At 44.3% G+C, this 25057-nt stretch overlaps 1 protein-coding gene across 5 annotated transcripts in view; it reads right to left on the bottom strand.

Moving 5' to 3' along the window:
- Positions 1-22927, bottom strand: part of BRPF3 (bromodomain and PHD finger containing 3) — a 49598-nt gene extending 26671 nt beyond the window's left edge. For all 5 annotated transcript variants that reach the window (XM_060231537.1, XM_060231536.1, XM_060231534.1 and 2 more), the window contains exons 1-6: positions 21565-22927; positions 20536-20692; positions 16469-16600; positions 13028-13156; positions 12323-12635; positions 11062-11331 (exon numbers count right to left, since the gene is read on the bottom strand). In XM_060231537.1, coding sequence (XP_060087520.1) covers positions 11062-11331; positions 12323-12635; positions 13028-13156; positions 16469-16600; positions 20536-20692; positions 21565-22913 — 2350 coding nt within the window. In that variant the 5' untranslated portion in view covers positions 22914-22927. The remainder of the gene's footprint in view (positions 1-11061; positions 11332-12322; positions 12636-13027; positions 13157-16468; positions 16601-20535; positions 20693-21564) is intronic.
- Positions 22928-25057: the final 2130 nt, after the last annotated feature.

A 25057-nucleotide genomic window follows, 5' to 3' on the forward strand; every position in this document is an offset into this window, starting at 1 on the left:
CTCAACTGCAGTTATGGTGTTGTCTTTCATGATATTAAATGTTCAAATATATATGCACATTTTAGCCAGTCTATTTTTTTTTAACTTCAGTAGGAAGTGAAGGCAAACACTGACAGTTTTCTCCTGCACCGAGGCTGTGAGAATGAATGAAGGTGCCTGTCATGGGGAGACGAATTGAGAATTGAGCCAACTGGGCTGGGAGAAAAAACACATCAGAGAGCTCCTGGGTTGGTGAGTGGTTTTTTGCCTTTTCTAAATGGTTAAGCTACTGGGGAGCATAAACTGAGGTTGCTTTGAGACAGGCAGAGTTTGAGGGTGAGTGGGAGATTGTAGCCTGCTGGAGTTTTTGTCTGGATCTGTTTGGGTCTTTTGTCTGGTCTGTTACTCATTGAGCAAGGACAGTATGCCTGGAGCTCATTGCAGGCCCCACCCTCTGCTGTTGCTGCTGGGAGGCTGGGGCTGTAGGCCTCTTAACTGTAAGGCTCCTCCTTATCAGAGGTATGAGCCTTTGGGACTCTTAGCCTGTGGAATTGGGCCTAGGTACCCTGAATCATTCTAGGTACCTTAAAGCCACTAACTGGTTATGAAAGTAGAAAACCAGCAAGCAAGCAGGGGCTATCAAATGTTTTGCAGAGTGCCACGTGTATGACTATCTACCCACTGGATGGAAATCGTGTGTGTGTGCTTGCTGCATGGTGATTATGGCTCTCAGGGAGCAAGTTTATTCCCTTCAACCTAATGCTGCTGACCTGGAGAAGCTGAGGCAGAGAGAGAGGTTTGGAAAGAGACCCTCAGGGACTTAACAGAACTGTGCCATTTCTCTGCTGACAGCTCTTCTGCTGTTTTGAAGATTGAGGTCAGAGGGTGTCCATTTGAGGAGGAAGGATGTGAAGGAACCCCTTCCTTGAGCAATGGACCAATATCCTCTTGTACATAGATAACCCTGGAGGATTGTGGGAAGTTGGGCTTCTGGTAGTGTGTGCTCTCATCATTAGGAATATACAGAGTGGGATCTGCAACAGGCATTTTGACTACATGGTGACTTCCCTGCCGGTCTAGATAGGCTGAAAGATAATGCTGAGGAGGAGTCAGCAGTCATGGTGCATGTTGGCACCAATTACAATGGGAACTGTAGCTATTTGGGAACTTATAAAATAAGTCCTTATAAGAGGACAGTCAAAACCCTTGGGGAAGCTTGGAGGCTATTTAAAACTACAGTCCTAGAAGCTCAGATAAAATATATACCACAAGTTAGGAAAGGTACAAACAGGTATAAGAAAAGGCTTACATGGTTAACAAACAAAGTAATGGAAGCTGTAAAAGGTAAGAAGGACTCCTTTAAGCGGTGGAAAGCTAGTCCAAGTGAGATTAATAAAAGAGAACACAGGCTGTGGCAAATCAAATGCAAGACTGTGATCAGGCAGGCAAAAAGGGACTATGAGGAGCATATTGCAAAAAACATAAAGACCAACAATAAAAATTTCTTCAAATATATTAGAAGCAGGAAACCAGCCAGGGAGGCAGTGGGGCCCTTGGATGACCAAGGGGTAAAAAGGATTACTGAAGGACGATAGGGAAATGGCTGAGAAGCTGAATGCATTTTTTGCCTCCGTCTTCACTGTGGAAGACGAGAAGTGTTTGCCCGCTCCAAAACCACTAATTTTGGAAGGGGTGTTGAAAGACCTGAGTCAGATTGAGGTGACAAGAGAGGAGGTCCTACAACTGATAAACGAATTAAAAACTAATAAGTCACCGGGTCTGGATGGCATACATCTAAGAGTTCTGAAAGGACTCAAAGTTGAACTTGTGGATCTTCTGACAAAAAATGCTGTTCAATCTTTCATTGAAATCTGCCTCCGTTCCTGAGGACTGGAAGGTAGCAAATGTCACCCCCATCTTTAAAAAGGGTTCAAAAGGAGATCCGGGAAATTACAGGCCAGTCACTCTGACTTCAATACTGGGAAAGTTGGTAGAAACCATTATCAAGGACAGAATGTGTAGGCACATTGATGAACACGGGTTATTGAGGAAGACTCAGCATGGGTTCTGTAAGGGAAGATCTTGCCTCACTAACCTGTTGCATTTCTTTGAGGGGGTGAACAAACATGTGGACAAAGTAGACCCAAAAGATGTTGTTTACCTTTACTTCCAGGAAGCTTTTGATAAAGTTCCTCATCAAAAGCTCCTTAGAAAGCTCAAGAGTCATGGAGTAAAAGGACAGGTCCTCTTGTGGATCAAAAACTGGCTAATTAATAGGAAGCAGAGAGTGAGTATAAATAGGCAGTCTTCGCAGTGGAGGACGGTAAGCAGTGGGGTGCCGCAGGGCTCGGTACTGGGTCCCATGCTCTTTAACTTGTTCATAAATGATTTGGAGTTGGGAGTGACCAGTGAAGTGGCCAAGTTTGCAGATGACACTAAATTGTTCAGGGTGGTGAGGAACTCCAAAGGGTGAGGCTGGGTGAGTGGGCGTCAACGTGGCAGATGAGGTTCAATGTGGACAAGTGCAAAGTAATGCACATTGGGGCCAAGAATTCCAGCTACAAATACAAGTTGATGGGGTGTGAACTGGCAGAGACTGACCAAGAGAGAGATCTTGGGGTCATGGTAGATAACTCACTGAAAATGTCAAGACAGTGTGCGATGGCAATAAAAAAGGCCAACGCCATGCTGGGAATTATTAGGAAGGGAATTGAAAACAAATCAGCCAGTATCATAATGCCCCTGTATAAATCGATGGTGCGATCTCATTTGGAATACTGTGTGCAGTTCTGGTCACCGCACTTCAAAAAGGATATTATAGCATTGGAAAAAGTCCAGAAAAGGGCAATGAGAATGATCAAAGGGTTGGAACACTTTCCCTATGAAGAAAGGTTAAAACGCTTGGGGCTCTTTAGCTTGGAAAAACGTCGACTGTGGGGTGACATGATAGAGGTTTACAAGATAATGCATGGGATGGAGAAAGTAGAGAAAGAAGTACTTTTCTCCCTTTCTCACAATACAAGAACTCGTGGGCATTCGATGAAATTGCTGAGCAGTCAGGTTAAAACAGATAAAAGGAAGTACTTCTTCGCCCAAAGGGTGATTAACATGTGGAATTCACTGCCACAGGAGGTGGTGGTGGCTACAAGCATAGACAGCTTCAAGAGGGGGTTAGATAAAAATATGGAGCAGAGGCCCATCAGTGGCTATTAGCCACAGTATGTGTATATATATGTGTGTGTGTGTGTGTGTGTGTGTATAAAAGAAAGCTGAAGAGGAAACGAGAGTCAAATCCCAAGAGAATGCTTGGAAACTATTTAAAACCACATTAACTGAAGCCCAAATAGAATGCATTTCACAGGTTAGGAAAGGGATTGCCATACCTAAAAGAAGGCCTGTGTGGTTAACAATGCAAGTCAAGGAAGCTATAAAAAGTGGCTTCTTTTAAAAAATGGAAGGTTTGATCCAATGTATTGAACAGGAGGACCACAGGCTTTGGCAAAAGAAAGGTAAGTCAATAATTAGGCATGAAAAAGAGATTTTAAAAATACATCCAAAGCAGGAAACCAGCCAGAGAAGCAGTTGGGTCTTTGGATGGAAAAGGAATAAAGGGATTGCTAAAGTACAATAAGAACATAAGAGAAGCCATGTTGGATCAGGCCAACGGCGCATCCAGTCCAACACTCTGTGTCACACAGTGGCAAAAAATTTTATATACACACATACACTGTGGCTAATAGCCACTGATGGACCTGTGCTCCATATTTTTATCTAAACCCCTCTCGAAGGTGGCTATACTTGTGGCCGCCACCACCTCCTGTGGCAATGAATTCCACATGTTAATCACCCTTTGGGTGAAGAAGTACTTCCTTTTATCCGTTTTAACCTGTCTGCTCAGCAATTTCATCCAACGCCCACGAGTTCTTGTATTGTGAGAAAGGGGGAAAAGTACTTCTTTCTCTGCTTTCTCCATCCCATGCATTATCTTGTAAACCTCTATCATGTCACCCCGCAGTCGACGTTTCTCCAAGCTAAAGAGTCCTAAGCGTTTCAACCTTTCTTCATAGAGAAAGTGCTCCAGCCCTTTAATCATTCTAGTTGCCCTTCTCTGGACTTTCTCCAATGCTATAATATCCTTTTTGAGGTGCGGCGACCAGAACTGCACACAGTACTCCAAATGAGACCGCACCATCGATTTATACAGGGGCATTATGATACTGGCTGATTTGTTTTCAATTCCCTTCCTAATAATTCCCAGCATGGCGTTGGCCTTTTTTATTGCAAACGCACACTGTCTTGACATTTTCAGTGAGTTATCTACCATGACCCCAAGATCTCTCTCTTGGTCAGTCTCTGCCAGTTCACACCCCATCAACTTGTATTTGTAGCTGGGATTCTTGGCCCCAATGTGCATTACTTTGCACTTGGCCACATTGAACCGCATCTGTCATGTTGATGCCCACGTTGACGCCCACGTTGACAATGGGGAGATGGCAGAGAAGTTCAAGAACTTTTTTTTGTGTCTGTGTTCACTGTACCCATGCCACAGCCCATTTTCAGAGACTGAAGAACTGAACCAAAAGGAGGTGAAGAAGAGACTGAATTTATATCCCACCCTTTACTACTCAAAGGAGTCTAAGAGCAGGTTACAATCCCAGATAAGAGTCCACGCACTGGCTCTACACCAAACTGGCTCTCCTAGACCAGACATGAAGTTCTAGACTTATTGGGGAACTTAAAAACCAACAGTCTCCAGGTTCTGATAGCATACACCTAAGAGTTCTTAAGGAACTCAGATGTGAGATAGCTGATCTGCTGGGCTGGTTTTGAGAGAGTGGGTTATAAATCCAATAATTAATAAATTAATAAATACTTCCCCATAGATGCAACTGATCACTAAATTCAGCCACTGTACCAGAAAACTGGAGAGTAGCAAATGTTACACCAATTTAAAAAAAGGTATCCAAAGAAGCAGGAAATTACAGGCCAGACGACCTAACGTCTGTCCCAGGCAAATCGGTTGAAACTATACTCAAAGATAGAATTGTTAGGTAGATAGAGGGACAAAGTCTGCTGAGGGAAAGTCAGCATGGCTTCTGCAAAGGGAGTCCTGCCTCACCAACTTTTGGAGTTCTTTGAGAGGAAGTGAACAAGCATGTAGGCAGTGGTAACTCAGTAGAAATTATATACTTGAACTTTCAAAAGGCTTTTAACAAGGTACCTCACCAAAGACTCCTGAGTAAGTGGTCATAGGATAAAACAAAGGGTTCTCTTATAGATTATACAGTATTATTGGAGGATGTGGACAAGATCCTGGCTGCAGTGAAGCCCACCACTTGCTCCCTGGATCCCTGCCCATCTTGGCTTGTGAAAGTTTGCCAGGACGTTATCAGGGACTCTCTAGGTGACATTGTCAACTTGTCCCTGGCAACAGGGACATTCCCAGAGAAGCTAAAGGAAGCAGTGATTCGTTTGCTTTTAAAAAAACCATCTCTAGACCCTAGGGTATTAGTCAACTACCACCCAGTTTCGAATTTACCGTTCCTGGGAAAGGTAGTTGAGAAAGCGATGGTGGAGCAGTTGTAGGTCTTCCTGGATGAAACATCTGCCCTGGACCCATTCCAGTCCGGTTTCTGCCTGGGCCATGGGATGGAGACGGTATTAGTCGCCCTCACAGACGACCTAAGAAGGCACCTGCACCAAGGTGGGTCAGCACTGCTGATTCTTCTTGATTTGTCAGGAACGTTTGACATAGTTGATTACGATCTTTTGACCCACCGCCTCACCATTGCCAGAGTACAGGGGGTAGCCTTACAATGGTTTTCCTGTTTTCTCTGGGGACAGGGACTAAGGGTGATGCTTGGTGAGCAGACTTCCTTGTGGCACCCACTTATATGTGGAGCACTACAGGGAGCTATCCTCTTGCCAATATTATTTAACATCTATATGCACCCCTTGTCCAGATTGCCTGAGGTTTTGGGCTGGGTTTCACCAGTATGCTGATGACACCCAGCTCTACCTGTTGATGGGTGGTAGACCGTCCTCCGCCCCTGATCATCTGTGCGAGGTGTTAGGAGCTGTGGCCGGATGGTTACAGCAGAGCCGACTGAAGTTAAATCCAGCTAAGACGGAGGTCCTGTGCCTGAGTCAAGGGGGGGGAGTGTTCGTGGATGGTGCTGTTTTGGTACCAGCCTAGGATGGTGCTGTTTTGGTGCCGGCCCAACAGGTGAAGAGTTTGGGAGTGATTCTGGATGCTTCCCTTTCTATGGAGGCCCAGGTCATGATGGTTTATTTATTTATTTATTACTTTGCATTTATATCCCGCCCTCTCCGCATTGTCAACGTGGGCGTCAACATGACAGATGCGGTTCAATGTGGCCAAGTGCAAAGTAATGCAGATCTGGCAACTAGCAACATACTATCCCCCCAAAACTTAGCTACAGCAATCCATGCAATGGTTACTTCCAGGCTGGACTACTGCAACTCGCTCTATGCTGGCTTGCCCTTGAGGCAACTGCAGCGGGTGCAGAGTGCAGCAGCTCACCTGCTGACTGCATCACCTGTACAGGTGAGCATACGGCTGACGCTCCACAGTCTGCACTGGCTGACTATAGGGGCATTATGATACTGGCTGATTTGTTTTCAATTCCCTTCCTAATAATTCCCAGCATGGCATTGGCCTTTTTTATTGCAAACGCACTATAGAGTACTGGGTCCATTTCAAGGTCTTAGTTTTGACTTTTAAAGCCTAGCACGGCCTGGGACCTGAGAGACTGTCTCTCCCTATATATGCCCCGGGGGGTCACTTCGTTTGGCCTCTCAAGATCTTCTGCTGTACCATCATATCGTACCATCATCAGTACCGAAAAAATTATGCTATTGCTATTTCATCATTATTTGATGAAATCTGCAATAGCATAATAGATGAAAAATCTGCTGTCTGCCCCTGGCCCAAAAGAAGCCAGGCTATGCGCAACAAGATCTAGGGCCTTCTCGGTGGCAGCACCAGAACTCTGGAACACCCTCCCAGAAGCTATAAGGGTCCTGCGGGATTTGTCGATGTTCCGCAGGGCCTGTAAGACCGAACTGTTTAGACGGGCTTTTCTGGTTGACTGAAAATGGGCTGCCACCGGACATCCTACAGAAGCTGGTGGTCATAGTCAGAACCCAATACCGCCAGACTGGATTGAGATAGCGTAATAGTTTTAAACTGATAAATGTATTATGGTTTTATATGTTTTATGGAATTGATTGTTTTTATGATACTGTAAGCCGCCCTGAGTCCGCTTGCGGAGAGGGCGGGATATAAATGCAAAGCAATAAATAAATAAATTTGGACTGTTTGTTACTGATGAGGGCCAGTGGTTTACGTAACATCATAATTTATGGCGGCATTTCCCAATAGCAGGGTCGCAACCCGGCCATGGAGCCCTCAACACTGGGCCGCAGGGCCTCCCGTCCCCTGGCTGCCCCTGCCTCCCACTGCATGGCGCCTCCCGCCTGCATGGCATCGTGCCCCTCCACGCCTCCTTCTCCCTCCCTTCCCCACATGAGTACTGTGTGCTGGCGAGGGAGGAGCCATGTGCCCTTTTCAGCCATGGTCTCTTTGAGCAGCCACGGGCTTGGCCCAGCGTGAAGTGAGCTCTGCACCGATTTTCCGGCAATTGAGCCATCAGTCAGGGTGGGGGGATACGCAGCATGAAATTGACCTGCCTGCGGTGGGGAAGGGAGGGAGAAGGAGGCACAGAGGGGTGCAATGCCATGCGGGGGGGGGAGGAGGCGGGGGGATGCAGGAGGCGGGGGGAGGCCAGAGGAGGGGAGGCCCCGCGGCCCAGCATTGAGACCTCTGTGGTCCGATTTCCCACCGAACAGGCGGGGCGGGGGGGAGAGGCTTTACAGCCTGAAATTGGCCTGCAGTGGGGAAGGGAGGGAGGCGGTAGTGGGAGAGTCAGCTGCGCGGCAAGAGTGAGCAGTTTTAAAGGTGAGTTGCTCACATCCTGTTTCTTTCCATTTTTCTTTTCTTTTCCTTTCCTTTCTTTTCTCTTTCTTCCTTTTGTCCTTTCTTTCACTGCTTTCCTCCCTTTCCCTTCCTTCCTATTTCCTATATTTGTTTCCAACTCTCTCCTCATCTCTCCCTTTCTTTCTTCCTTTCTTTTCCCCTATCTTCTTCCTTCCCTCTCTCTCTTTCTGTCAGTCTTTTCCCATCTCCCTCCTTCCTTCCTTCCTTGCCACTGCTAATCTGAGTAGACCTGGGGGGGGGGGGGGGGAGAAGCTTGAAATGCCCCGCCATTTCATGTTTTCCCAGGCTGAGAGCATTTTATATTTTTAGTTTTCTGCTGTGTGGTCCTTGTGCTTTTTCTTAATGTTTTATTTTAAAAATTGCATTGCAAAATTCCACTATTCTCCTACCTTTCCTAAACAAAATATTGCAAGAGTTTTTGCCTTGTTTGTACATCATTTCCTGTCTCCCGGCTCCACCCCCAAAGTCTCCTGGCTCTACCACCAAATTTTAGTGGGCCACGAAGGAGAAATGTAAAAATAACCAGGCCACGGGGGGGGGGGGGGGGGGACATTTGGGAAACCCTGATATATGTTATGTAAAGTGCTGATTAGATTCTGAGCTTAATGCTGTAACTGATTTTATTATCATTTTAGCTGTTTTTATTGTTTGTTTTATTATTGTATATTTGATGTACTCTACCCTGAGCCTCCATGGGGGAATGGGTGGAATATAAATAAACTAAACTAATAATTAAAAACTGGTTAAATGACAGGAAGCAAAGAGTAGGAATCCATGGATAGTTCTCACATTGGAGGTAAATAAGAAGTGGAATCCCACAGGGATTAGGGCAAGTTCTATTTAATGTATTCATAAATTATCTAGAACTAGGGGTGAGTAGTGTAGTGGACAAGTTTGCAGATGACAAATTTATTCAGGATGGTGAAAACCAAGGCTAATTGTGAAGAGCTCCAAGAGGAACTTCACAAACTGAGATAAGAAGACGACAACGACATTGGATTTATATTCCACCCTCCGCTCAGAGTCTCAGAGCGGCTCACAATCTCCTTTATCTTCCTCCCCCACAGCAGACACCCTGTGAGGTGGGTGGGGCTGAGAGGACTCTCACAGCAGCTGCCCTTTCAAGGACAACCACTGCCAGAGCTATGGCTGACCCAAGGCCATTCCAGCAGGTGCAAGTGGAGGAGTGGGGAATCAAACCCGGTACTCCCAGATAAGAGTCCGCACACTTAACCAATACACCAAACTGGCTCTCAGCAACAATGTGGCAAATGAAATTCATTGTTGGTAAGTGTAAGAAGATGCACAATGGGACAAAAAATTCCAACTTCAAGTATAAGCTAATGGGGTCTGAACTTGCTGAGACTGAGAAAGACAAAGATCTTGGGGTTGTAGCAGCTAGCTCAACGAAAGTGTCAACCACAGTGGTGAAAAAGGCAAACTCAATGTTACAGATTATTAGGATTACAATTGAGAATAAAATGGTTGATATTATATAATATGGGGATTTGCGCACCTTCCCTGTGAGGAAAGGCTGAAGAGTCTGAGATTTTTCCATTTAAAAAAGAGACAAGTAAGGGGGGATATGATAGTTTATAAAATGATGCATGAGGTGGAGAGAGTTAACAAAGAGTAATGTGTCTCCCTCTCCCAAAATGCTAGAACTTGAGGGCATCCAATGAAGCTCATGGGCAATAGATTCAGGACAGACTAAAGGAAATATTACTTTACACAAAGAATGATTAAAATGTGGAACTTACTGCCAGAGGATGTAGTGACAGTCACAGGAATAAACAGCTAAAGAGGGATTAGATAGATTCATGGAAGGTCTGACCCAATTATTTGAACAGGAGGGACCACATGCTTTCCATCTAACAATGGCTACTACCCATGATGACTGAGGGGAACCTCCACATTTAGAGGCACTAAACCTCTGAATCTCAGAGCTAGGAGATAACATCAGAGGAAGGCCTTGGCCTCTATGCCCTGTTGTTGGCCATCCAGAGGAACTCGTTGGCCACTGTGTGGAATAGGGTGCTGCACTAAATGGACCATTGGTCTGATCCTACAGGGCTCATGTTATATTCTTAATTACATTCTGGGTAAAGTGCTGACCTCAGCAAAAGCCAACCCTGATAGTTTTTCTTGTTGTGTTGCCCTAGATTTTGTACTTCTTACATCCCAAGGTAAGGCCAGTGGTTTCTCAGCTTGGGGAAAGATCAAAAGGCTGTTCTGTACCAAAATATGTCATTTTCAAAAAATACAAAGACATAGCACAAAGCAGCCTCTGCCCAAAAGCAAACTAAACTCCAGGCTGGCTGCAATTTATTTGTGCAGTATTCTGTGTGCCATTTTTGAACCACCATTGGCCATAGGGAAACAACCCCAACAGCCCTTCCTCTAATCAACTGAGTAAGATTTTGGAGCAGTCTGTCTCACAGTCCCTTCAGAATTTCATGATGCCATTCACAGCCAATTGTTGCTGACAGACATATGAGGGACATGACATTGACAGCCTTCTCAACCAACAACCTCTTTCTGCTTAGATTGTGAAGGTCAATGAATGATTCTGTCACATGTGCCTTTAAGATGCACATTGAAAAGTTAGGAAGAGTTATACCATTCTAAATTTACTGACTTCAATGCCTTAGACAGGGCTAACTGCTTAAGACTGTATTGGCAAATCACCGCTAGAAACTGAAATAAGATCATCACACATTCTCTGTGTCTCCAAACTCTGATACTGGCATCTTCAGGGAAATTCTAATCCAGCACACTCCAGAGATCTGCATATATGTTGAATAAACTGACTTTCAAAGACTTCCATAAAAATTCCAGACTGGCTGCACTACTTATTATCTGATGCCTTCATCCTGAACCATTTAGCCCAAGATGAATATAATTTTTTAAGGTATAGTTAAAAGAAGTTACTACACTGTAATCTCTTTGTAACAGATGTATAGATTATAGGAGATGAATTCATTTACCTAGTCAGTCCCCGAGAACTTCCTTTCCTGTACAGCCTGGACTGTTTCTCTCAGAGATCTGCTAAAACCTCTTACCTTTCTCCCCATCCTCATCCCAGTCTTCTTGTAGCATCTTGTCCAATCCCTCCTCCCAAGCAGCTGGGTCTCCATTTGGCATGATTTTGTTCTGCTGCTGGGCTAGCTTCTGCCGGATGGAGTTGATTTCACGTCTCAAGAGGCGAATGCGACGGGTACGAGCACCGCTTGACCGCATGGTGCTTACCATGTCCAGCTTTTCCAATAGCTCCTTCAGTTGTACCTCCAAAGAAAGGTGAGCCCGATTTTCAGGGAGTAGAATGTTATCTACTACAATGAGAAAAGCAGTGGTATAAGTAGCCAGCCACTGAGATTTTGCATCCACTAAGAGACAGGTTAACTCTGATGTGTTAAACATGCAACCCAGGGGCCAAATAAGGCTCCTGGAGGGCTCCTATCAGGCCCCCGAGCAAGCAGCTTTCGTCTGTTTCCTTCTCCCTTTCTCTTGCTTCCTTCTGCATCACAGCTTGCTTTGTCAGGCTTGCTCAATAGCACAAGAGCTATAGAGCAAAGTCTCTATTTTCTCCATTGGCAGAAGCTCCTCCCTTGGGGAGGAGGAGGGAGAGAGCTTGCTTTGCCAGGCTCTCACAATTCTACAGCAGACCTACTAAGCCAAGCCTCCCTTCTATTGGCTGAGGTCCCCCCCATTCCTGGTCCCCTGGGGAAGGAAGCAAAGAGCCAGAGCTTCCTTTGCCCAGTTCCCTGGATCACACAGGAGAGGTACAAAGAAGGCACCTGTAAGACCGATGAGTGATAATGTTTTAAGCATGTTTTATTTTAAGTTTTTAAAATCTTTAATTGTGTTTGTCTGTGTCTCTTATAAAGTTCATATCTCCACTACCTGGCATTACATTTTATGACGCACCTGGCCTAACAAGATCACATTTATGTCATATCCAGTCCTCATGAGTTTGACACCCCTGGGCTAACTGGTCCATTCTGAGAATAAAGCAATAAAAAGTCATAGCTATGCAAGTTCTGACCATATGCAGGAAAGCTGTAAGAATTTCCAGGATGAGATTCCAAGAATGTTTAGAACATGCATCCTAGAGACAACAAAGAAGTGAGAAAAAATGTGCTCCATGAGATGAGAACCTGAGGCCCAGATCAGGGTTAGCAACATTAAATATCGCTGTAAAAAGCAAAGCCTTCAAAGAGCTTTACGAATTACTGTCTACTGTTACACACACATGGCATTTTAGTCTTTAGATTTCTTTAATGATCTTGCATTCTTAGGACAGAAACCCCTATGGAAACTCACCATCCTCCCAAGAAAAACGATAAAAATCATCTGTCTTCGGTGATTCAGGCAAGTGAATCCCCACTTCGGGGTCAAAACCAATATTGTCAGCTTGCCGCCGTGCATGGCGCAATATTGCCCCTCCAAGGTCTCTCAATCGGACAGCTGCTCGATGGAAAATTGTGTCTTTAGAATTATACCTCATGCAGTTGGTAACAATAAGGTTAAAGTCTTCCTCAAACTCATCCAGTGTTCGGTATTGGTGGGACTCCAGCTTCCGCCTCATGGTAGAAAAATCCATTGGCTTGGAAATGAATTCCAGGTAATCTGGAACCTAAACATATAAAACCTGTACAATTACAAAAATCATTTACTAGCCAACCAGGGCATTTCCACCACAAACACTCTAAAATGCCCTCTTAAGTGGCACTGGGGTAGTGTACAAATGCACAGCAATCTCAGCCTCATCACACCCACCAGCTATAAAATGTCCTTGCTGAGAAGTAACAGCACACTTCCTCAAAAGAAAAAAAAAGTGGCCAGTTGGGATGCCCTCTGCACAAGAACACTTGAAAATTTTCTTCATTTACGCAACAGCAGGGCAAACATAGCAGAAGCAGTCAAAATAGTGCCTCCTTCTTGCCAGCTATAGCATGTAGGGGTTCCAACTTCATCAGCACAGGTGTTCAGGTCAACATGAACTATAGTTTTAGATACAGTACTTGCCTCACTCAGGTTTACAGGCTCTGCAAAGATCTCGGCCGGATCCTTTTCCTGTAGCAGATCCAGTGTTGTGCGAAGCAGCACACTGAAAGGTGTGAGCTGTAACTCCATAGCAGCTTGCTGAACCTTTACCTAAAGAAATCAGGAAAGAAATACCCCACAAAGTTTATCAGACTAGCAATGTCTCCATTAATATATTTAATAATCAGCATGGCTCCATATTTACATCTGTGGATTAGGGTCACGTAGAAAGAAAGGAGATTTTTCAACAAATTTGGTAGACCTTAGTTTGCAGAAAAATCTGAAAACTTTAAAAGATGAAGGGGGTTAAATCCCTTCCCCAAATAGAGGGGCATTGTCTGTGTTTGCATAGACAACAAACACAAAACACGAAAGGGAGGCAGGAGGAGCCAGCCAAGCCTGCATGCCGTGACAGTTTGGGTGCTGGCTCAGACACCACTGGCTGCTGCCACCACTCTCCCCTGTAGGTGGGTGAGTGAGAGGAGCAGGAGCTGCTGCTGCACCCCCATCATCAATGCAGGGATGCAGCAATTGAGTGGGGGAGGAGGATCAGGAGCTGCCTCTGCCACCTCCCCACAGAATGGAGGACAGATGGGTGGGTAGAGCAGTGGGGGGTAGAGCAGCGTGGGGCCAACAGGCTGTCTGGGCAAGGGGATGGGTGAGCAAGATTTTTCCCTCCCAGTGAGTTTGTCTGTGGGGAGTAATAGGAACCTGAGTCACAGCAGGCAAGCAAGCAAAGCAGAGGATAGCAGGGATTTCCCCCTCCTCCATACATCTTATTATTATCCATAAGAGAGGCAGGTAGAGGTTGACTGTTATGAGGATGGACTTGTAAGCTGGAGCCCCAAAACCTGGCAAATCCTGGGCTCCATCTCACCTGACAGTATTGATTTTATAACCCAGAGAGAAAACACATAATCTCTTTGATGTGTTAATACCTTTGAATTTGAGGGACCTGGTTCTGGCAGGCTTGGGCTCCAGAAACAACATGTTGAGCTCCGACAACATGTTGGGGAGTGTGAGTGAAAAGGAGCTGTCCCTTTGTGAGTGAGGAGTGCAGTTGGGAGAGACAGTGGTTCACCTGATAGAGAAGGTGCAGTGTGGAATGTAAAAGTGGTGGAATGTTGCTTGTTGCTCAGGTGAGTGTGTGTATGCATGTCATGCAACCAGTCTCCCACTAAGACTGGGCCAGATGTTCTAGGACTGTAAGTCTCCCTTAGCTAGTAACATTTTCCATGTTCTGTTACTTTCGTAACCTGCATAGTACTGTCCAGTATGCTACTCTTTGAGCTGTGCCTCGAAAAAATAAAGCCGTTTAGCTATGAAGCACTGCATGGATTTCTCACCCATGTCCAAGACTTCTTGCCTAACACTACTGCGCATTCCTGAGGAACTGTACCCTGGGCAGTTGCTGGATAGCAGGGGCGATCCTCCAGCAAGGGAGGGGGGACATGAAATAACTGGAGGTGGTGGTGGCTGTACCAAAGTTGCACTCCAAAGTCCTGCCTAACAGGAGCTGCAGGGAGAAAAGGGGGCCCTCCCCCGCTGCAGCCACCCTCCTTCCGTTCACAGCACTGCAAGGCAAGACAGCGCCATGCTCCGTCACCACCACCACCACCACCCCCCGCCATGGCTGGTCTTTACCAGCTTCAATGTGGCTGACGCAGCTTCTAATCCTTTGAAGGGCCCGCAGGAGGACAGTTATCTCCCCTTCCTTCCTGGAACTGGAAGTGAGGGGGAGCGAACTCTCTTCTAGCGGACCCTTCAAAGGATTCAAAGCCGCGCCAGCCACATTGAAGCTGGTAAGGACCAGCCTTGGCTTGGCTGAGTGGCGTGGTGGAGCGGAGCACGGCGCTGGCTTCCAGCACCACAAAGGGAGGGAGGAAGGAGGGCGGCAGGGCAGTAGCGGGGGAGAGGGATGCAGGCAAACTAGGCATTTGCCATGGGCACCTGGAGGGGGGGAGCCAAATTTGGCGCACCTACCTCCTAGCGCCCTAGGCAACTGCTTAGTTTGCCTAGTGGGCAAGCTGGCCCTGAATGTATGAGAACTGTATACTACACACGTTTGCAAAAACTTTCTTGCCTTCTGATGAATGGTGGCATAAAAACTAAAACATGCTTTTGTGACTCAACCATTTGACTTATTTCATTAAATAAGAACAAGGAAGTGGTCACTCAAAATTAGGAATGCTGAGAACTCTGTGGTGAGCAGATTTAGTAGATGAACATACTGTGCTTTCCCATGGGACAAGACTTTTGTCTCTCCACCTCACTGCTGTGAGTCTTGAGCAGCTGTGGCAGTGGGGAGGGCAGTGAGGAGGGCATGGGGAGCCCACTGATCTGCAGCAGTGAGGAGCCACTGGAGGCTTGCTGGATACAGCAAGTGCAAGATGCAGGGAGCCTGCCAAGCTGTGTTGGGGATGGGAAGAGGAGAGGCTGCCAAGTATCTCCTGTCTCCTCTGTTCAGAAGACGACCTCACACCTCTTTGTCACTGCAGCTGAGTAGGCTCCTCTGCTCCTCCCCTTTTCCCCACAGTGTGAAGGGGAGGAAGAGGTAAAAGGAGTCTGCTGATGAACCTGATCTTGTTCTTCTTACATATAGCATGGTACAGTGCAGTGCACTATATTCAAGAAATAAGAGTCAGGTCTCTTGTGGACAGACAAACAACCCACCAAGGGGTCAACCCCCTGCTGGCTTTGGGTGGACAAGAAACAAACTGAACTGGTAAATGTTTGAGAATCCTTGTTCAAAATATAAAATAGCACATTTAAAACTGATAAGATTTAAATTGCAGAAACTTAAGGTGGCAATCTGTTGAACCAACTAATATATTCTAAAATAATAGCAGAATATGCAACAACATAGCAAATATCAAAACAGTGATGTGTATCACCATGAAATTATCAACACCTGCCAGTGATAATATATTATCTATAATGTTATTTATTCTTTCTCCATGACCCTTTTTTTGCACTTTTCACCAAAATGTACTAAATGACAATGGACTAGATAAACTAATGGAAAAAATATATACATTTTTAGACATTTATTTGATTATATGTCATAAAAATAGCTCAGAAGTGAAAAGAACTGACCTGACAAGAATGCCATTTACAAAAGCCATGTGTTATAGTTAGTGTAACTTTTTAATTAAAGAAAAGTCTACAATAACAAAAATCCAGGAAACAAGGGGGAAACAACAGTAATAAGTTCAGAAACCCTTATATCGGCTCCAGTGATTAAGGATGCAAGCTTTCAGGAACTAGAAAGGTCTTCCCCATTTCAGATGTGCAGTTCAAGAGTACAACATCCAAAAAGCTGTGGGTGAATTTGCTTGGGCAGCAAAATTATCTTGCTGCAAACTGTAATACATCTAGGCTTGAGGAACAATACCAACAGTCCACCATTATGCTTCTACTTACCTGCTCACGTTTCAGTTTCTCCCGCTTACGGATCAGTTCAATGAGTAACCGTGCCCTTTCCAAGTCATGTCGCAATTTCTGCCAATATTTCAGTTCTTCCTTTACTGCACTGTTCTTTTCATCCTGCTCTTTCTGTGAAATGGAGATAAGTTTTTTTGTATTGATGTTCTCACTTCACATCTCTCCCAACTCAGCTCTTTCATCTTGTCTTGTGATATGTAATATCACCACCATGTGATATACCACAAAATCTACTCTGCAAGGACTGTCATCCAGTTCAAGAAGCCTAAGGATATATTTGGTAGTGACTATCTAAAGAAATCCAGCACAAGTTGTAAGTATGTTTTGGAAAATAGTCTCAATTAGTATTCACTGATCTTTCTGTAATTTTCCAGATACACCATGGTTTCATATCTATATTTAACAGGAAAAATGCTCCATTGTTATATTCTTCCACCAGTAATTATCCAACTGCAAAAAATTATGGGGAATAACAGATATTGAATACTATTTCTGCTTAATTCATTTTTCATGATACATGAATATTGTAGTAGCAGTACTTATGACGTAACAAATTGCTAGGTATGGCCTCATAGTTTTGAAAACTAAGGAAAAGTGGTGATTGTTTCTAATATAAATATAAATATAAATTCTACACAGGAAATAAAAACAAATATAAAACAGGAAATGTGAGCAGAAGCTAGTGATTAATGAAACTAGAAACCGTGGGGTGGAGTGTGTGGCTGCCCAGACTGTGAATGGAGAGTGGCGGCAACGACGACAGTGGTGGCCTGGTTGTGCTGCAGAGGACAGGCTGTGGAGTGGGAAGCGGAGCGACCTGAGCTGTGAGTGAGGAGCAGCGGCAGTGACAACATCTGCTACGGGACGCTTTTGCCCCCGAGGAGGGTCTTGCTGCTCAATATCTCCAGCCGCAAATACTATCTTGGCGGTTGTTTGGATTGTCGTCTGGTCAGTTGCTGCTGCCTCCCGCGCCGCTGACCAGCTTGCTGCTTTTGAAAATCCCGGTGGCACAGCCAGGAGACTCGGGGAGGGCCTCTATCCCCTCCAAGTCTGCTGAGCTTGCCTGGAGGAGCGGATGCTGGCAAGTGGAGAACAAGACTAAGCTGGGCTGCAGTAAAGATTCAACTTGCCACCTTCAAAGACCCCAGAGACTAGAGCTAAAAAGGAGGCTGGTAATCTCCAGGATGAATTGGGACAGAGAAGGCTCCTGAACTTTGACTGCACTTTAATATTCTTAGCACTTAATACCTCAGCACTTTCACTTTCAGCTTTGCACTTTAGTGACTGTCCACCAACAAAAACTGTCTTCCATTGCCAACTTTTATAAAGATTTAAATTTATGTCTATGTAACACTGCTTTGAAATTGAGACCATTCAGCTGCTAAATTTTTGTTGGTTGTTAATTAACTGGGTGGATAATTTGGGGTGTTAATTGACTGGTTTTGAATTAATTGGCTATTCTGATTTAATTAATTGTATTATTGGCAAATTAATTGGGTAGTATTAATTGGGGAGGATGAGATTTTTTAGAATTGGCTGTTGGTTTAATTGATTGTATTGCTGGCTAATTAATCAGGTAGTAACTAGGGGACGAGTGGGATTTTTAAAATTAATCAGCTATTTAGGATAGATTAGCTTGGTAGTGGGATCAATTTTGGGATATTGTAGGGTGGGCAATTTTTGCCTGGCGAGGGTAGATAGGGAAGAACTACAGAGCAATACAGGGTTGTGAGCTGCACATCCTGAGGCTGTTGTGGAGACCAACAGGGTGATGACCAGCCAGGGGATCCCAGTACTCCTGGGGAGGAGAAGGTATGATGGTGGGAACAGACAAAGATTTAAGGGAAGGCGGCTAAGACATGAAGGTGCTCAGCCCCCTTCCAGCCTGCATCCCATCCCAATGGTAGCACTTAGTGGGGACAGGTTCAATTACTTGCCTCTGTCATTGGTGTTATGCAATGCCAGATCCATAAATAATAAGACCTCAGTCCTTTGGGACTTCCTGATTGAGCAGGATATGGACCTGGCCTGCGGGACTGAGACTTGGGTGCAAGACAGGGAGACAGTAGCTTCTCCCAAGAAGCTCCCCCAGGGTACTCAGTCTTTCACCAATCACAGACTATCAGGCAGCGGGGAGGGTGGCCCTATTCATATGGGAGGCTTACTCCTTCCTGCCTCTCCCATCTCCAGAGATTGACGGCATTGAATGTGCTGGTCTGACGTGGGATGTTGGGGAGGGTTTGGCTATCTGGCTGGTGTACCGTCCACCTAACACACCAGCCAACTACCGGCTGGTGTCGAACTTACCCTTTCTGGGTAAGATCATGGAGAGGGCAATAGCACTACGGTTGCAGAATTTTCTGGAGGACGCTTCCATCCTAGATCCCCATCAGTCCAGCTTCTGCCCAGGTCATGGGACGGAGACAGTACTAGTCGTCCTTGTGGATGATCTCCAGTGGCATCTGGACCAAGGTGGTTTGGCGGTGTTAATGTTGTTAGACCTGTCGACTGCATTTGACACAGTTGATCATCAGCTACTGGCTCACCGTCTTGCCGACGCAGGGATTCAGGGGTTGGCCTTACAATGGCTCTGCTCTTTCCTTCAAGATCAGGGACAATGGGTGGTGATTGGGGGACAATCATCCCAGAGATACCCACTTAACTGCGGTGTTGCCTCAGGGAGTGGTGCTTTCCCTGATGTTGTTTAACATCTACATGTGCCCCTTTGCCCAGATTGCCTGGAGATATGGGCTGGGTTGCCATCGGTATGCGGATGACACCCAGCTCTACTGATGGATGGTCAGTCTGACTGTGTCCCAGAAAATCTGCACCTCGTGTTGCAAGCTGTGGCAGGATGGCTCAGGATGAGTCAACTGAAGCTGAATCCAATGAAGACAGAGGTCCTTTACCTGAGTCACAGCAGTCCTGGCAGGGAAATCCCCCTACCGGCTTTTGATGGTGCGCCACTTACAATGGCACCCAGGGTCAGAAGCTTGGGGGTGCTACTGGAGTCTTCCTTGACAATGGAGGCCCAGATAGTAGACACTGCCAAATCTGTCTTCTACCATCTCAGGCGGGTAAGACAGCTGGTTCCCTTCCTCGAGCAACCTGACAACTGCGATCCATGCTACGATCACCTCGAGATTGGACTACTGTAATGCCCTCTACATAGGGTTGCCCCATCCTTAATCTGGAAACTACAGCTAGTGCAGAATGCGGCAGCCAGGCTGCTACCAGGAGCACATACAGCCAGGGCTACAGAAACTGCACTGGCTGCCGGTGGTATACTGGATTCACTACAAGTTGCTGGTTATTAAAGCCCTATATGGCCAAGGACCTGTCTACCTTAGGGACCGTCTCTCCCCACATGTTTCCCAGAGGGTACTTAGATCTGGAATGCAAAACTTACTATCAATCCCCGGGCTGAGGGAGGCAAGACTGAAAACAACCAGAGAAAGAGCCTTCTCAGTCGCTGCACCCCATTGGTGGAACCAGCTGCCTGAGGTCAGAACCTTGTGGGACTTTGCCCAGTTCCACAAGGCCTGCAAGATGATATTATTTTAGTTAGCTTTTAAATGAAACCACTGAGATATTAGATCTAAATGGATGTTTAAGAACACTGAATGCCATCTGTAACTAATGGAAATTAGCACCAAATTGTTTAAATTGTTTAACTGTTTTAATTTAATGTTCAATTTAATTGTTTTATTGTGTGTGAGCCACCCTGAGCCTGCTTCGGTGGGGAGGGTGAGATATAAATCAAATAAACTAAACTAAGAAAGCAAAAGCTGTCCTATGAGATATGAACATTTTTCATGAGAGACATATAAGCCACTGATGTGTCTGCTTTGCTGTAATTACATAACAAAAATACGCATTGCAAAATCTTTTATTATGATTAGAAGGAAACAAATTAAGACTCTATTAAAGGAGGGTGTGGAAGTTCCACTTGTACTACTCATCACAAATGTCTACAATTAATTATCTACCTACTTCCTCTAACTGGCAGTAGGAATTTCATACAGTAAAAAAAGAGGTTGTCCTACCTGTTCTGCATTTCTCTGGGACTGTAAGTGAGAATGCAGCCGTCGTATCAATGGGACTCCATTTCTTGACTGACGCTTTAACAGCCAGTAGTTATGAAGCCTCTGCATAAATTGATTCTTTCTCTGAAAGGAGAGTCCACTGCATATTTTATTCAACCTAAGAAAGACAACAGAACCATCACACATGTCAAACCTATTTTCATATTCTGTAAGAACACAGTGGCACACAGGTACCCTCCCACTTCAACAATGTGATGCCCAGATTTGTAATTTAATATGAAAGCATACTGAGAACTATACATGTGTTACAATTTCATCAGAGGCTTTTCAGCTATTCCATTAGAAACAGCTCTATGGCTCCAATTAAGCAGCATCAACAGCAAGATAGGGAGCAATCAGCTACATTCCAGTTGACCAAATTACTTCACAGGATGATGTTCACAGAGCCATTTAAATTCATCATTAATATGAGAAAACTCAGCTATAGGCAATTCTGCAAGCAGTTATGCTGCTTATGTGATAGAGCCTACTGAAATCAATAGAATGAGTCTGAACTCAGCCCATAATTAGCAAGTTACCACGGTGTTTGCACATCATTTTCTCACTCATTCAAGAGATTATGTGTCACACTGAGGTAGATTCTTCCTTACAGGATAATTTCTCCACAGAGCGTTTTTTAAATGTCCCTACCCTTTCAAGAGATAGTAGTTACAATGCTGTTTTAGCTAACTGGTTTTATTGATTTTAATTATATGTATTTATTATTTCCTGTTGTACATTGCCCGGAGCCAAGCACTAGCCAGGATAGGGCAATTCATCAAGCTGAATGAATGAAAGAATACAATATTAACATAGCTAATAAGTCTGGCTCTGGCAGACTTAAATTAACCAACGCACTTGCTGAAGTGGGCACAGGGCAGAAAAGGTTTCACTTAAATAGACATAGAAGACAAATATTGGACTAGTTGAGGGAACAACACAGACGCTATGATCATGCTATTTTGCCCTTAGAGTAATTGCAGCACTCACCGGTAAGAAGGGATTTGTGTGACCATCAGCAAAGGTGCAGAAGCACAGATTTCCTTCTTTACCTTCTGCTTCAACTTCACTTTACTCTTGTTCTTGAGAGTGCCCTCATCCTCTTTTTCATTCTTTGCAATCTCCTCCTCCCCTTCACGAACAGTAGCTGTACGCCCTTTCTTCACTGTGCCAGGAGGGGAATGTACTTCACAATAAGCAGTTTTGCGTACAGTGAATGTTGTGCCATTGAGGCTGGTCTCCCTCATGGGCTCAATCTTCATGAAGAGACCAGCCTTCTGGGCACAGGTAACATGGAACGCAGTGTAGCAATTCACCTTGTGACACTGGATAGCAGCTCCCATGCCCTTCTGCTTGCAGATGTAGCAAGTCAGCTTCCAGCGAGCTGGTGGAATATTGTCTATTCCCTCAATGGGTTCCAAAAACACAGTGTTTGCAAAACAGACTTCAGGGATCCAGATGGCACAAACAACATGGGCCCAGTGACCATCACTGGTCTGTTTGAAGGCTCCACCTTTGTTTGGGCACAAAACACAATCAACAGGGCGGGAAGGAGATTGTAGACAGCAGCGGCAAAGCCACTGTCCCTCAGGGATATAGGGCACTCCATAGCATTCCTGGTGGACAGCCAAGTTGCAAATGTCACAAAACAAAATGACATTGCTGTTATGACACTCATCATCCATGCAAACACAACAGACTGCATCCTCGTCTATCAGAGTCTGCTGGGGCCCATTGTTACGGCTCTCCAGGTATGATTCCTTCTCCAGTCGATCTACCAGTAATTCAAAAGTCTCAGCAGAAACTGAACCATAGCCATCATTCTTCCTTTTCTCATTAACCATATCAAGCCAAGCCAGATCCTCCTCATCCATATCATACTCCACTTCAGCATCTGTGTCCTCAAGTGGTCTCTCAGTGTACTGATAATATGTTGTAGGCAGGGCTGGAGCATCTGGCTGGCTGAGGGAATCAATTATCCGAAAACTGGGCTGGGGTAGATGGAAAGATGTCCCAGGAGCATGTTTGGTGCCTGACTCCTTCTTTTTGCCTTTAGATTGAGTTTTCTTGGATTTAGAAGGAAACAGTGGCTGCTCACTGTTCTCTTTATTGCTGTTGCATTCTGTAATATCCTGGGCAGTCAGCTCATCCTCTGTGATTATTTTTAGTGGATCATAAATGCTGATGCGATGGAGACGTCCATCAATATCAACCTCCACTATTCGCTGGGCCTGGGCATATGTCAAAGTCTCCCGAGTAGGTGAGCATTTCAAACTGTATGGTGAAGGAGACCGTCTTCCTTCTAGAGCCTGCCGGGATCTCCTGCGAGGTTTCCTCATAGCAACAGCTCAGAAAACCTATAGGATAGCCCAAACAGAAAAATAGTTCAATACAGTTTTATAAGCAAATGCAAACAGCCAAGTATGGCTGTTTGGGCCTAAATGTTGGGCCTAAAGCTTTAGTTGTTCCATTGATTAGAATACATTTTAATCAGTAGTGATGAAAATTAATGCCAATTAATGTTCTGATAGTGGTACCTTATTTTAAGGTGGGGGAAAATTACAAAAGGCAAGCCAATAAGCTGCAGTGATTATTTAATAAAAAATTCCTGATATGCCTTACTGTTCTTCAGCAAGAAAATTTATTCTATAATTTTACATCTACATCTCCTTCTTGAACAGGTACACAACTCTAACAGAACAAAGTTTTAGTCCAGTGACACCTTTAAGATGAACAAAGTTCTATTTTGGGTATAAGCTTTCGTGTGCATGAATAAAACTTTGTGGGTAAAAGTGCCACTGGACTCAAACTTTGTTCTTTTGCTTTGTGGCTACCCATCTGAATCTAACAACGCAAACAGTTACATAATCAACCTTGACTGGTGACGAGTGTATTGTGAAAATACATCACCAGGCCCTGCCCTATGAATTTCAAGCAACACTTATTAGGGCTCAAATGGACAAGATAAAAAGCATCACTTCTTTCCCAAAAGAAACTGCGAATTACAGGCTCATCCAGCCTCCGTTTGCCTTGGGATTGCTCAGGGCAGGGACAGGGAGTTTAAATCTTCAGCATCCACTGTTTCATTATATAAAACCTGACTCCCTTCTTCGTTGTTAGAAATTTAAAGGGAGTATATAAGGTACTGGCTTATGCTGATGACATGGTCCTAATTACACAGGACCCTCTAGAGTCAATTGATGAAATTTTAGATGAATTAAATGAATATGGACAAGTGGCCGGGTTAAAGGTAAATCAAGAGAAATCGAAAATTCTAACAAAATATATGTCCTCACATGAGATCCAGGCCGTGGAGAGAAGAACAGGATTTCAAAGGGTAGTGAAAGTTAGATATCTGGGGATAATTCTGATTAATAAATGTAGCAATATATATGAAAACAATTATGAGCCTCTTTTAAAAGAAATTGAATCTGTTCTAAAAAAATGGCGCAACTTGCAACTTTCCTTTATGGGTAGAATCGCAGTTGTAAAAATGCACATACTTCCAAAAGTACTATTTTTATTTCAAATGGTTAATTTTGCAACTAGGAAAGTTTTCTTTGTTAGAATAGACCATATGATTAGGACTTTTACCTGGCAAGATAAGAAACCCAGGATTAGATGGAAGATCTTAAAAGACAGTAAAGAAAACAGTGGATTAGGTCTTCCAGACTGGGAAAATTATCATATAGCTTGTGTTGTGGTTTGGTTGCTTGACTGGATTGTATTGGAAAACAAAAGAACATTAACCTTAGAAGGTTTTGATTTGCAAAATGGATGGCATGCCAATTTATGGTATATAGAAAAGGCTCAAAAGTACTTTGTAAACCTTTTAATCCGTAAAGGGATATATGATGTTTGGTTAAAAATAAAAAGGAAAATATACAACAAAGCACCAAGGTGGTTATCACCTAGAGAGGCTTCAATACAACCACAACTATGGAGTTATGCCATAGTGACTAGATATCAGGATCTATTAGACGAAAATGACAAAATGAGAAGTAAAGAAGACCTGGAAAAGAGAGGTATAAAATTGGATTGGTGGACAATGACCCAGATATTGGCCAAATTTAATAGAGATAAATTATCCGGGTTTACCAAAGTTAATTTTGATTTTGACAAAATTCTGTTAAACAAAGTGGATAAAGTAATTTAAAAAGTGTATAAATATTTGACTCAAATTAAACTAGAGGACGAATCCGTGAAAGAATCAATGGTAAAGTGGTCCAAAAATTTGGCGAAGAATATAGATCTAGAAACGTGGTCACTCTTCTGGAAGACCAACTATAAGATTATTAAGCCTATTAATTTTAGAGAAAAAAATTTTAAGTTATTCCACAGATGGTATATTACCCCACTTCAGCTGAACAAAATCAATCCTGCCATTTCCCCAAATTGTTGGAAACGTGGTCTAGCATTTATGGTGGACGTGCGAAGTAGCCAAAAGATTCTGGGTAAAAATTTATGACACTTCGAAGGCGAT

Source organism: Heteronotia binoei, chromosome 2 (genome assembly GCF_032191835.1).
Source record: "Heteronotia binoei isolate CCM8104 ecotype False Entrance Well chromosome 2, APGP_CSIRO_Hbin_v1, whole genome shotgun sequence".
Lineage (NCBI taxonomy): Eukaryota > Metazoa > Chordata > Lepidosauria > Squamata > Gekkonidae > Heteronotia > Heteronotia binoei.